The sequence below is a fragment of the Diadema antillarum genome, unplaced genomic scaffold (genome assembly GCF_040938485.1).
Source record: "Diadema antillarum isolate AM-2024a unplaced genomic scaffold, OU_Dant_1.0 seq00000690_RagTag, whole genome shotgun sequence".
Lineage (NCBI taxonomy): Eukaryota > Metazoa > Echinodermata > Echinoidea > Diadematoida > Diadematidae > Diadema > Diadema antillarum.
In genome coordinates, this window is record NW_027271595.1 from 445,364 (window position 1) to 459,861 (window position 14,498).

General features: G+C 39.6%; 1 protein-coding gene across 1 annotated transcript; it reads left to right on the forward strand.

Moving 5' to 3' along the window:
- Positions 1-285: 285 nt before the first annotated feature.
- Positions 286-13,214, forward strand: LOC139737368 (iduronate 2-sulfatase-like). Its single transcript, XM_071648045.1, has 8 exons — positions 286-515; positions 1,120-1,262; positions 1,961-2,138; positions 3,694-3,782; positions 9,982-10,121; positions 10,497-10,761; positions 11,943-12,069; positions 12,453-13,214. Exons 1-8 carry the CDS (start codon positions 458-460, stop codon positions 13,199-13,201), a joined length of 1,749 nt encoding a protein of 582 aa, XP_071504146.1. The 5' UTR covers positions 286-457; the 3' UTR covers positions 13,202-13,214.
- The last annotated feature ends 1,284 nt before the right edge of the window (positions 13,215-14,498 follow it).

Here is a 14,498-nt window from a genome sequence, read left to right on the forward strand (position 1 = left end):
AATGCATCATGTGACATGATCATGACTTATCCAGCAAATTATTGTGTAATTGAAATAAGAACATGCAGAAAAGGTGACTAAAGAGGATGAAATCATATGGAAAAATTTTCCAAACAGCATGCCATTTAACCACATGAAATGGAGGGTGTAGAGAGCTTAATGCATTGGTTTCCCTGCGAGTGAATGCAAGAATCCCTATGACAGATGTTAGTTGGAACATGATTTGACATGGCCTGACCTTTGCATTGCTAACAAATGGTGCTTCTGGTGATTTTGCAGCTCTGATTCATGAGTTTTACAGCCCAGGTCGGATCACTAGACTTACCCAGAGCCTATCAAGTGAACTGGAAATGGGACCCATGGTCATGAGTTGATGCTGATTGCTGAGTAAAGAAATTTAGTTGAGGAAACACCTTAATACTACTAGGCTGGTGGACACAGATGTAGCCGCCCCAGTATGCAGCTGCCAAATTCTCTTTTCATTTTTGTGCTGCTTCTCATCACTATCAGTAAGGGTAAGAAATTTATGCACATAAATTTACGTCTCAGATCTCAAGAATGAAATGACATACTGTCAGTGAGATTAGACTGCAAGGATAGAAACTTAGTTCAACCTCTCAATTCCTCCTGCTTTAGTTTGCCTTGTGGGTTTGCCAGGGTGAAAATATGAGTTGAAACCCCAATGATTCTGTGCTCAGAACAGACAAGAACAATGTGTCACTGGCTCAAAAGTGGTGCAGAGCATGGTGCCACAGTAGCGTGGTGGGCCAGTTAATCACTACTTCTGTACAAAGTGGTGACTGGGCAGGTGTCTCGTGCTGTGCTATGATTAAGAACTGCAATCCAGGGGATGATTCTGCAACTGCAAGCATGGAATCATTTGATAACAAAGTTTTCTTGACTTTATCAAGACTGTTGATTCAGGTATGCTTTGAAAGAGGGTTGGCAGATTTGCGGGGGTGATTTGCAGAGCCCTGGAAAAAAAAAAATTGAGAAACTTTGAATGTGCTGATGTTTTACCCAAACAGGACAAAGTAGAGAAAAGTTTCTGTAGAGCAAGGATTCAAAAGTTCTTCCTCTCTCTCATTAATAGGGTCTGATTTATTCACTATCTTACAGGAGATGCATCAAAACCAAATGTGCTGTTCATAGTTGCTGATGATCTACGAGCATCGCTGAATTGCTATGGTGGTCCGATTATATCCCCAAACCTTGACCAACTGGCTTCCCAATCTGCAGTCTTCAACAATGCCTTTGTGCAGGTAAAGTAATTATGATATTCTACACTGTACCAAAATGTGATCCCGTAGAAGAGTAACAAATGATTGAATGCAATGATATTGAAACATAAGATACAAAGGAGATGTAGCTGGCATGCATCATAAAAAGGAGATGCAGCTGCATCATGCAACACCAGGATTATACTAAGAAAGTTGTATTCATATCTGCATCCATGATTCAGTTACTGTGGCAAGCAATGAGGATACAGAAAAGAGCTTTCGTGATTACCCACAAGCTGTTACATCAGTTGTATTGGACTTCTTGTTTATTAATTGGTATGGTACATGAGATGTTACCATTTTTCAGTTTCTTTTTTATTGTATCAAAATTTGCTTCTAGCCATTTCAGCAACTGATTCGCGTCTAAAAATAATGTGCATATAGTAAATGGAATCAATCCTTCACAAGTCTTCAGATAAATTCTGCCTTTTATGTACAGGTGTTTTTTGTTTTGTTTTGTTTTGTTTTGTTTTGTTTTGTTTTGTTAGGGATGTCTTTGTATGTATTATGGGAAAGAGAAAATACTGCTTAATATGACAGTTTATTTGCATGACAAAGATGCTGTTATCGGAATCCTGCAGGTAATCCTGCAGGGAATAGTATAATACAGACATTCACATATTTATACAGGTTTCTATTTTATACTCCCTCCACTCTCCCATCTTCTTTTTGTTTTTCAGCAAGCTGTCTGTGGCCCAAGCCGAATCTCATTCTTGACAGGACGCAGACCAGACACGACCAAACTCTATGACTTTGGCTTCTACTGGAGAACCTTTGCAGGGAACTACACCACTCTGCCTCAACACTTCAAGGAAAATGGTTACTTTACTGCATCAGTTGGCAAGGTTTTTCATCCAGGTATGATTACTGACACACAAGAAAATAATAATAATAATAATAATAATAAAAATGATAACCAATATTTATATAGCGCTTTTTCTAAACAGACACAAAGCGCTTCAACAATTGTAACAAAATACAGAAAAATAAAATCAACAGTATTTACAAAACAAAACAGAGAAAGTACAAAGCAAAACAAATAAACAATGACTTTACACTTGTCAGATCACTAGCAGTGGAGGCCTTACTTCTGGAACAAATAAGTTTTCAACTGTTTTTTAAATTGATCTGTGTTAACTGCTGATTGGACATTTGCAGGGAGACTGTTCCAGGACTGAGGTGCTGCAATATTGAAGGCGCGACGTCCGGCTGTTGTTCGGGTTCTTGGGGTAGTTAGCACAATACGTGTGGTGGACCTGAGGTTATAAGTTGACTGGCGGATGTGGAGGAGCTCAGAAAGATACACTGGTACTTCATAATGGAGGGCTTTGTATGCAAGTGTAGCAGTCTTGAATTCAATTCTCTTAGAGATAGAAAGCCAATGCAGATCATTCATGAGGGGTGTCACACAGGTGAACTTGGACTTATTGTACACTAATTTAGCAGCATGATTTTGGAGAAGCTGTAAATGTTGGATATTTTGTGATGTAGTGCCATATAATAAACTATTACAGTAATCTAGTCTGGAGAGTACAAATGCTCTCACTGCGTCATGTGCAGAAGACTCATCGAGGTATTTTCTAATGCGACCCAGGTTCCTCAAATGATATCTGATATTGCACGACACATTGGTGACCTGGTCATCGGTAGTCATTTGGCTGTTAAAGACAACACCCAGTATGCGAACTGATGGCGAGGGCTTTAGCACTACAAATATATCATCCAATAAAATGCTCACATTTTGCAGATGTACAAGTCTTTTTGAAAAATAAAATGAAATCTCAGTGTCCACATACTCCATACTCTTCACTTTTATTTACAAATCAAAAGCAGATCATCACTGATACATAAATCAAATCTCCATGATACATGTAGTGAAATCAGTTTTGCTTAACAGTTTGAATTTCAACCTTGAGAACCAAATAAAAGTTTGGTGATAAGATTTTGGAAAAAGCTTCTACTTCAACACTATTTATTCTTTTGATTAATTAACATGTGCCAAATTAAAGCTTACCTAACCTGTGATAATGATACATAATTCGACACATGATTTTCCATTAGTTTTGTATCTATAAATGACATCAATATAACCCGTATGACAAGGATGATTACACATTCCACGTGCATATACACCTGTAATTTGAATTAGATGAATGTGTCAGTTTGTAAGAGTACTTGCCAGATATTGACATATCATACTTTGTTCATTCATTCATTCATTCATTCATTCATTCATTCATTCATTCATCCATCCATTCATCCATTCATCCATCCATCCATCCATCCATCCATCCATCCATCCATTCAATTGTTTCAATGCAGGTGAAATACATCATTCTGTATAATATATATGTGATTAGAATATCAAAAGTGAATTCCAATGGTAGCCGTTTGTTTGCTGTTATTGTTTCAGGTGTAGCTTCTAATGGAACAGATGACTACCCATACAGCTGGTCTATTCCTCCATATCATGCTTCTACAGAGAAGTACATTTATGCCAAGGTAATGAGCAATTCAAAGTGAAGGACCAATAAAAATTTTATTCAATTCAATTCAATTCAATTCAATTCAATTCAATTCAATTTATTTCACATCTTTCAAAAAACCACAAAAATAGACATATGTATAAAATGTACAGAACAGAACACAGAAATATACACAAAACAAAGCATAAGCAGTACAAGGACAGTTACAGTGAAGTATAAACACAGTAAAAACAGTAAGATCTGCAGCAGATGTGTGGGAATGACAAAAGGCCATTGGCCTGTCAAAGGTCAAACCCATGATGGACTGCATCTTACAAATTTGCATTTTAAAAATTGTGTTTGAATTACAGAACATAAACGGAGACAAAAAGAAAGACAGTAGAGAACATGGCAGGAATAAGATAGAGAGAAGCAATGACAAGATTTACATGTAATAAACTCAAAAGACAAATACAAACAAGCTAATGAGCTACAACAACAATAACAAACAATACATGAACAAACAACAGGCAATCAATAAAACTTCAAGATACCTCATAATATATTGCATATTATTTTTTCTGTAATAAATAAAAACTATACTTCCTTTTGAAATCACTTAAAGTTGAACACTGTTTGAACTTATCTAACATATTATTCCAAAGTACAGGACCTTTATAAGAAATCACTGTTCTTGAGAATTTATATCTATTAAAAGGAATATACATTTTATGGGAATTTCTAGTAACATATTCACATCAAAATTATAAATGAAATAATCATTAAAAGCATTTAGGTTATAACTCTTTGGTGAAGGAATTCATAAAAGAAGCAATCTGAAATTCATTAGTACTATAAATATCCAATAATTGCAACTTTAAAAATAACTCTTTAGTGTGTGCCAAATAATGTGTTTTAGTTATTGTACGTATTGCACGTTTTTGGAGTTTAAAAAGTTTCTGCGTTAAATACGTTGCACAATTACCCCATACAATATTACAATATGATAAATGTGATAAAATCATACTAGTATATATATTCACTAAAATTTTCAAAGGCAATATATGCTTCAAATTATGCAGTACTCCAATTACTCTTGATATTTTAAAAGAAATATGATTAATATGATCTTTCCAACTTAAGCATTCATCAATAATAACACTCAAAAATTTAATACTTTTGACTCTCTCAATCTCAACATTGTTAATCATAATATTGATTGAATTTGCATCAAAATATTATTCGGTCTGCAGTAATGCCATTGTGTAATTACACCCTGTTTTTTTTTTTTTATTTTGTTTTGAAAGATGTACCGTTACACATTGCTATCGTACAGGCGCGCCGGAAGCAGTTTTGGATTGGGGGGGCAAACATTGGAGGGGGCTCAAGATTAGACCATGCATATGTTACTCAATATACACATACACACACACACACACACACACACACGCACACACATCTATTATATATATATATATATATATATATATATATACATTTGTATATACATATATATATTAGTGGCGTACGGTGGGTCGAAACATGGGGGGAACCATAAAGTAATTTTGACGGTCTGTATGCTTGTGCGTGTGTGCGTAAGCAATAATGGGACTACATACATTACGGAATGTGATACATTCAACAACGCAGTCATTGAGGAACATTGCAAGTTTTCCTTACATGGATTATGGAATGACGGTGTGAAACGATCGACAAATTATATACTGTCAGCAACATAAGGTGAATGGCATAACAATAAAATGCGAGCGAGCGAAGCGAGGGAGCTTGAAAATTTTGATATTCTACAGTTCCAAAACTGGAGTTTTAATTGTAGCTATGTATTTCGCTTTGGAAATAAATGGGGGCGCATCGGGCGCAACTGCTGGCAATTACTGGCAGCAACGTTAGGAGAGTGCACGACTCAATGCGAGCGAAGCGAGCGAGCTTGAAAATTTTGACATTTTACAGTCCCAAAACTCCCGTTTGTAGCTATATTTATCTTTCGCTTTGGAAATTAAGGGGTGGGGGCATCGGGCGCAACTACTGGCAATTACTTTCAGCAACATTAGGAGAATGGCATAACGATTCAATGCGAGTGAGCGAAGCGAGCGAGCTCGAAAATTTTGACATTCTAGAGTCCAACAACTGCCGTCGTAGCTATATTTTTCGCTTTAGAAATTAAGGGGTAGGCGCACCGGGCTCCACTGCTGGATGCGAGCGAGCGAAGCGAGCGAGCTTGAAAATTTTGACATTTTGCAGTCCAAAAGCTGCCGTTTGTAGCCATATTCTTTCCCTTTTATTCATATATATACGTATTTATTTTATTTTCTTTGTTTATTCATTTATTTTTATTATTATTATTATTATTTTTTTTTTTTTTTTGGGGGGGGGGGGCAAAAATGCGTTTTGCCCCCCCCCCCCACTTTTTGGATTGGGGGGGCGGCTGCCCCCCCCCCCCCCCCCCCCCCCCCTATGCTATCGTATCAGCCAAGCTTGAGCAGTAATGATCTAAACGTCAATTCATCCCTGTTGTGACATATCAAATGTAATAAGAATAATGGTATCACATTTTGTATGCTTTTTAGCTCACCTGAGCCAAAGGCTCAAGTGAGCTATTGCGATCACCCTTCGTCCGGCGTCCGTCGTGCATCGTGCGTCGTGCGTAAACTTTTTACATTTTCATCTTCTTCTTGAAAACCCCAAGACCGATTTTCATCAAACTTGGCAGGTAGCATCCCTAGGGGGTTAGGAACTCAATTTGCTAAAATGGGCACCATGCCCCACCCAGGGGGCCCCCAGGGGGGCCCAAACCCCCCAAAATTAAGGAATCTGTAAAAATCTTCTTCTGTAGAACCAGAAGTGATAGAGCTAAGTTAATACTATGAGTTAGTACATTGATGACTGTAGTTTCAAGTTTGTTCATGGCAGAATCAGGGGTGCCCCCCTTGGGACCCAGGGGAGGGGGGTGGGGAGGGGTTCTAATGGGGCCTAAATTGTACATTTTCATCTTCTTCTTGAGAACCCCATGACCCATTTTCACCAAACTTGGCAAGTAGCATCCCTAGGGGGTTAGGAATCAATTTGCTAAAATGGGCACCATGCCCCACCCAGGGGGGCCCCCCAGGGGGCCCCAACCCCCCCCCCCCCCCATTAAGGAATCTTTAAAAATCTTCTTCTCTAGAACCAGAAGTGATGGAGCTAAGTTAATACTATGAGTTAGTACATTGATGACTGTAGTTTCAAGTTTGTTCATGACAGAATCAGGGGTGCCCCCCTTGTGACCCAGGGGAGGGGGGTGAGGAAGGGTCCTAATGGGGCCTAAATTGTAAATTTTTATCTTCTCCTTTAGAACCCCATGACCCATTTTCACCAAACTTGGCAGGTAGCATCCCTAAGGGGTTAGGATCTCAATTTGTTAAAATGGGCACCATGCCCAACCCAGGGGGCCCCAGGGGGCCCAAACCCCCAAAATGAAGGAATTTTTAAAAATCTTCTCTAGAATCAGAAGTTATAGAGCTGAGATAATACTATGAGTGAGCCATGACTGTAGTTTCGAGTTTGTTCATAGGAGATCCAGGGGTGCCCCTCTTGGGGGTAGGGGTGGGTGGGGGGGGGGGATGGTTGGGAAGGTCCAAATGGGGGCCTGAATTGTACATTTTCATCTTCTTCCTGAAAACCTCATGATGGATTTTCGTCAAACTTGGCAGGTAGCAGCCCTAGGGGGTCAGGATCTCAATTTATCAAAATGGGCACCATGCCCCACCCAGAGGGGCCCCAATCCCCCCCCCCCAAATTAAGGAATCTTACAAAATTTGGGCCCTTATTGTACATTTTCATCTTCTACTTGAGAATGCCTGGTCAAATTTTGGTAGAGCTGTGAATAATTTAGATTAGTGACTGCGTGAAAGGTGAACTTACGATACTCAGGTGAGCGCTAGACCCGCGGATCTCTTGTTTTAAATGAAATGTTACTGTATCAGTAGTTTTTGACAGTAATTTAGCTGAAGACCATCTAAATCCACAAGCTTGGCCCATGATTACTTTGTATAATATAATATGCACGAAAGGATCATGCAGTGGTACTAGCATAGGCGCCGGAAGTGGGGGGGCAGGGGGGGCGGCCGCCCCCCCAATCCAAAAAGTGGGGGGGCAAAACGCATTTTTGCCCCCCCAAAAAGCCCCCCCCCAAAAAAAAAAAAATAAAAATAAACAAATAGAAATAATGATAATAAAGATAAATGAATAAACAAATAAAATAAAATAAATATGTAGATCTATATGAATAAAAGGGAAAAAATAAAGCTACAAACGGCAGCTTTTGGACTGTAAAATGTCAAAATTTTCAAGCTCGCTCGCTTCGCTCGCTCGCATCCAGCAGTTGAGCCCGATGCGCCTCCCCCTTAATTTCTAAAGCGAAAAACATAGCTACGACGGCAGTTGTTGGACTCTAGAATGTCAAAATTTTCAAGCTCGCTCGCTTCGCTCGCTCACATTGAATCGTTATGCCATTCTCCTAATGTTGCTGACAGTAATTGCCAGTAGTTGCGCCCGATGCCCCCACCCCTTAATTTCCAAAGCGAAAGATAAATATAGCTACAAACGGGAGTTTGGGGACTGTAAAATGTCAAAATTTTCAAGCTCGCTCGCTTCGCTCGCTCGCATTGAATCGTCATGCCACTCTCCTAATGTTGCTGCCAGTAATTGCCAGCAGTTGCGTCCGATGCCCCCCCCCCTTAATTTCCAAAGCGAAAGATATAGCTACAAACGGGAGTTTTGGGACTGTAAAATGTCAAAATTCTCAAGCTCGCTCGCTTTGCTCGCTTGCATTGAATCGTTATGCCATTCTCCTAATGTTGCTGCCAGTAATTGCCAGCAGTTGCGCCCGATGCGCCTCCCCATTTATTTCCAAAGTGAAAGATAAAGCTACAAACCCCAGTTTTGGGACTGTAGAATGTCAAAATTTTCAAGCTTACTCGCTTCGCTCGCTCGCATTGAATCGTTATGCCATTCTCCTAGTGTTGCTGCCAATAATTGCCAGCAGTTGCGCCCGATGCGCCCCCATTTATTTCAAAGCGAAATATGTATATAGCTACAATTAAAACTCCAGTTTTGGAACTGTAGAATATCAAAATTTTCAAGCTCGCTCGCTTCGCTCGCTTGCATTTTATTGTTATGCCATTCACCTTATGTTGCTGACAGTATCTAATTTGTCGATCGTTTCACACCATCATTCCATAATCCATGTAAGGAAAACTTACAATGTTCCTCAATGACTGCGTTGTTGAATGTATCACATTCCGTAATGTATTGTAGTCCCATTATTGCTCACGCACACACGCACAAGCATACAGACCGTCAAAATTACTTTATAGTTCCCCCCATGTTTCGACCCACCGTACGCCACTTTACATATAATAATAATAATAATATATATATATATATATATATATATATATATATATATATATATATATATATATAATAGATGTGTGTGTGTGTGTGTGTGTGTGTATGTGTATATTGTGTAACATATGCATGGTCTAATCTTGAGCCCCCTCCAATGTTTGCCCCCCCAATCCAAAACTGCTTCCGGCGCGCCTGGGTACTAGTATGCGTACAATGTAGCTGCTGCTGAGTGCTGCTGCTGAGCTTCACATGTGTGTGCTGCCTATAACACTACTATACCGTAGAGATCCGAGTCGAGGCTTTAGCATTATAATGTTAAGTACTGTAATCAGAGAGAGAAAAAGAAATTAACTCAAATTACAGGATTTATTTGATGTAGTAGGACTTATGTATTGTGATGTGAAGATTACCAACATAAACATATCAACAGAATGGCAATGCTTTCATTGGTATGCAGGGGTACCAAATACCACATCATATACCACAACAAAGCAGAGTAATGCTTGTCATGTTCGATAATGAATGCATTGTCAGCGAGGTCTCCAGCTATGTCTGCTGCCCAGAAAACATTTGTATCATATCTGTATCACCTATTTCATTGTAGCCACTAAATCTATAGCATTCTTTTCTTATTATCATTCATAGTATAAACAAAGCATAGAAAAACTGAAAGCAAATGAAGGTAACATTGTTGTGTCCCTGTGCTCTTCTACAACACTGTGCAACCTCTAAATATGAATACAGTATATCACAAGCTCACAGAGAGTCATGCGCCACTTAATCTTATGTCATGGCTGATCGTCATTGCCCATTGATTTATTTGCCAATAGGTGTGCCCCTCAGAAGATGGAAAACTTCACAACAATGTGGTGTGTCCAGTCAACGTGTCCAGGATGCCTGAGCATTCCCTCCCGGATCTTCAGACCACTGAGAGAGCCTTGGAGATCCTGGCTAACTTGTCTGCTGCCAGGTGAGGTTCAACCTTCTCTTTGTCTTTCTCTTCTTTTTTTTCTTTTTTTTTTAAACAGCCAAAAACTTTTATAATTCACTCAGCAATACCCCGGACAGTTTTCATAACCAGAAAAACTGTGAGCTGTTAAGATGAATCAAACATCAAATCATATTGTTAACTTTTTTTTTCTTTTTTTCTTTTTACAAGAGTGCAACAACAAATAAATATACAAATTTAAAGAGCTTTGTGCATCGTTGGAAAAGACTGAAAAATAATTCGTCATATATCTGCTCTTTAGTAAATTAAGATGCACAGTACTGTGAGCCACATGTGTAAATGATGGTAGTTACAGCGGTGTTCAAATATATTTGTTTATCTTGTGGACTTTTGCAGAAAAGATTCCTCACCAGATTCACCAACCTGGGATTCGCCTTTCTTCCTGGCAGTTGGCTTCAGGAAGCCACACCTGAACTGGAAGTACCCCGAAGAGTTCCGCGACCTGTACCCCCTGGAATCTGTGGAGATCGCCCCAAACAGGCAGATTCCGGCCAAACTGCCCAGCGTGGCTTGGGCAGACTTCTTCACAACCAGACTAAGAGATGATATCAAAGCCATGAACCTCAGCTTTCCTTACGGTCTCATTCCAGATGACTACCACGTGAGTGGGCCGTCTCTAATACTGGCCTCTGATCACTTTTTTTGGGCCTAGGGCAATTACCCCCTGGGCAATTACCTGGGACTCTTCTCCTGACCCTAACCTTAATCCTAAATCCTGATCCTAAACCTAACCCTAACCCTAATCTTTACTCTAACCTTATTACTAACCAGTATTTAGCGTGGGGTAATTGCCCTGATACGGAAAATGCTGTGTAAAAACAGCAAGCTGTTGTGTCAATGCAGTCAACCTATCTGTACCAGCTGCTTGTGGGAAGCTGCAAAAGTGGCTATTGCAGACAGGTGGCCACTATTCCATTGGTTGCTATAACAGTTTGATTATGCAATCAAATAGTGACTGTGGGATACAAATCTTGTGTCTGCTGGCTGTGTTAAACAGGTTGCCGCCATATGCAGGGACTTAATCACTGTATTTCTTGTGGGAGAATTTTAGGTGACTGCATGAAGCAGGTGGCCACTAAAGACAGGTTTGACTGTATATACCAGTTAAGATGAAAACCTCAATCTTTCTCCCTACCGGTTCCATGACATTTGACATCTACACTCTAAGCCAACCCTAAATTCTACCTACAAATGTAACCCTAACCCTAATTCCAATTCTCACACCAAACTAACCCTAAATCCTTGTAGAAAATAAGACCAGAGCTATCGTCACAGGAGTAAATGTTGTGTCACTCTCCCTACCACATGATTCTTGTATTGTCCTCATACCTGTAGTCTAAGCCAGAACAGCCGGAAGACATTATTCAGAGGAGACCGCAAGATGAAAAGGAATGAAAAGAAAATAAGGAATATCAATAATTGCCAATCACAAGCCTTGTGGTGTATTGTAACAGTTTAAAGTCACAAACTTCTAAAACATGTGATCTTCAGTTTGTGGCAAGAATAGGTATTGATCGCTGAATTTAATGCAATTTTGACAAAGTGTATGCTTCAAAACATTCTGTTATTGTGGCATCATACATATTGTATCATGTTCTGTGATTCAAAAGTCTCACTCCACTCACAGAAATAAAATGATTTTGTATTTATGGCTGTATGTGCATGATTGTAATTCCATTGGATAATCTGTGTCAATGTCAATATAAAAATACAAAATCTTCAGTGCTACATGTGGAAACGAGCCTCACTTTTGCACTGCCATAAATATTTGCTACACACCAGGCTTTGATGAGACAGAGTTATTATTCTGCATCAACCTTCGTTGACTACGAGTTGGGCCGAGTTCTCCAAGGTCTGGAAGAGGCTGGATTTGCCAACAACACCATCATCTCATTTATAGGGGACCATGGTAAGGTTTAGTGACTGAAAATTTCCTTGTTAGAGAAAAAGATAGGAAAGCCACAGAAAGCTATTTAATACCCTACAATTTTTTTTTATCCTTGAATAGTTATGCCTGTAGTTTGTAAACTTCTAGTGTGTAGCAGTAGACTGCTACCTCTCTGGGTTATCCTTTTTCAATTTTATTTGATTTGATCAGAATCATATGCACAGAGCTAGCTCAGGAAGAAATTCCAAGCAGATGAATGAAAAGAAAATATGGATGCTGATTGTTCTCATGACATTCTAGAACATAATCGATAGCTTTATTAGAGAAGCTTAATGCAGATCTTTCTACCTGTTGGCAAAAGTGGTATGTACTTCGTCAAGTTTTGTGATGTAATTGTTTTGCAGGGTACCAACTAGGAGAGCACGGAGAATGGAGTAAGTGTTCCAACTTTGAAGTGGCAACGAGAGTGCCTCTAATAGTGCACGTTCCTGGGATGACCGACACAAAGTTTCCACAGTTAAAGGCTAAATTTCCTCTCAGAGATCCTTTCCAACAGGCTTCCAAGAACATAAAGGAGAAATCAAAGCCAACATCTAAACTTCCAGTTGGTGCAAAGAGACGCTTAAAGGGTGATATTGGAGTGGCAGTTGAAGAGCTGGTAGAACTGGTGGACTTGTTTCCAAGTCTGTCTGAGCTGGCTGGGCTGAAGGTACCACCTGTTTGCCCTCCACAGCCATTCAAGGTGGACTTCTGTGCAGAGGGGAACAGTTTTGCACCCCTGGTAAAGGCACACAGCAGACAAGAGATCAAGCAAGAGTTTTCCAGATGGAAGAATGCTACCTTCAGCCAGTATCCCCGGCCAGGGACGACCCCGAGCGTCTACACAGACCTGCCTAACCTAGAGATCATCACTGTCATGGGTTATTCCATGCTGACTGAAGACTACCACTACACAGAATGGGTCGGATTCAACGGCACCACGATCAAAGCTGATTGGTCGGATGTGAAAGCGAGGGAGCTTTACATCAGAGGCGTGGACCCACTGGAGGACAACAATGTGGCAGATGAAAGCGAGTATAAGGACTTGGTGCTGAAGTTGAGTCAAGAGTTACAAAATGGATGGCGCTACTCCCAGCCTGTCATGGCCAACTGAAATTAGCAAGACTTTCCTGAGACCATGTATATTATGTTATACTTTAACATGTTATTTGACCATTTGTCAAATACATAAGAAATTCAAAAAACAATAAAATACTTTTTCTGATGGCACAATTTTTTTCTCTTGCATTTGCGAAGGACACTAAAAAGAATATTTACTCAAAAAATGTGCCTTTTTTATGCCTCCGCCACGAAGTGGAGCTGGAGGCATTATGTTTTCGGGTTGTCCGTCCGTCCGGCCGTCCGTACGTCCGTACGTCCGTACGTACGTCTGTACGTACGTCCGTACCGTATGTACGTCCGTCCGCTTTCGTTTACGCGATAACTTGAGTAATATTTACTGGAATTTTACCAAACTTGGTCCAAGTATGAAGTATGATGGGGCAATGATTTGATTAGATTTTGGGTGAAATCGGCTAAAGGTCAAAGGTCAAAGGTCAAGGTCAAATCATGAAATTTATCCATTTATGCGATAACTCAAGACTGTATGGAGCAAATTTCACCAAACTTTGTTGGAGGATGATGTATGATGGGACAATTACTTGATTAGTTTTTCAGTGAAATCGTACAGAGGTCAAAGGTCAAAGATCAAGGTCAAATCCTAAAATTTATCTGTTTACGTGATAACTCAAAACTGGATGAATCAGCTTTCACAAAACTTGGTCCAAGGATGATGTATGATGGGACAATTAGTTGAGTAGATTTTAGTGACATTGACAAGAGGTCAAAGGTCAAAAGGTCAAGGTCAAATGCTAAAAATGTTGCTATTTCCCCCATATCTATGCAATGCCCACAGTTATTTTCTTGAAACTTAGTGTAGACATGTACTACTGCATAAAGATTCTCCAGAGAGAGTTTCATGTCATAAGGTCAAAAGGTCAAAAGGTCAAAGGTTAGGTGAAAATGTTGCAATATCACTTTTCTCGCATATGGTTCAATGTATCTTCATGGAACTTGGTACATATGCATGTACTGACTGGCAGGGATTATCTAGGGAATTTAGGGGTCATGGGTCAATAGCCAGGGGGTCAAAGGTCAAGGTCAACTCCTCAAAATGTTACTATTTCCCTCATAGTATATGCAATGATTGCATTATTAGTTTTAAAATTTAATATATGTACATGTATTACTTAATGGAGATTCTCTTGGACATTTCAAGCCAGAAGGTCAAAGGTCGAAGGTTAAGGGTCAAAGGTTAGGTTTAAGTTAAAAAAAAAGAGATATTTTGTACTGTAATTACACACTTTCTTCATATCTTGAAAATTATACTCAATGCATAAACTTATAATAAG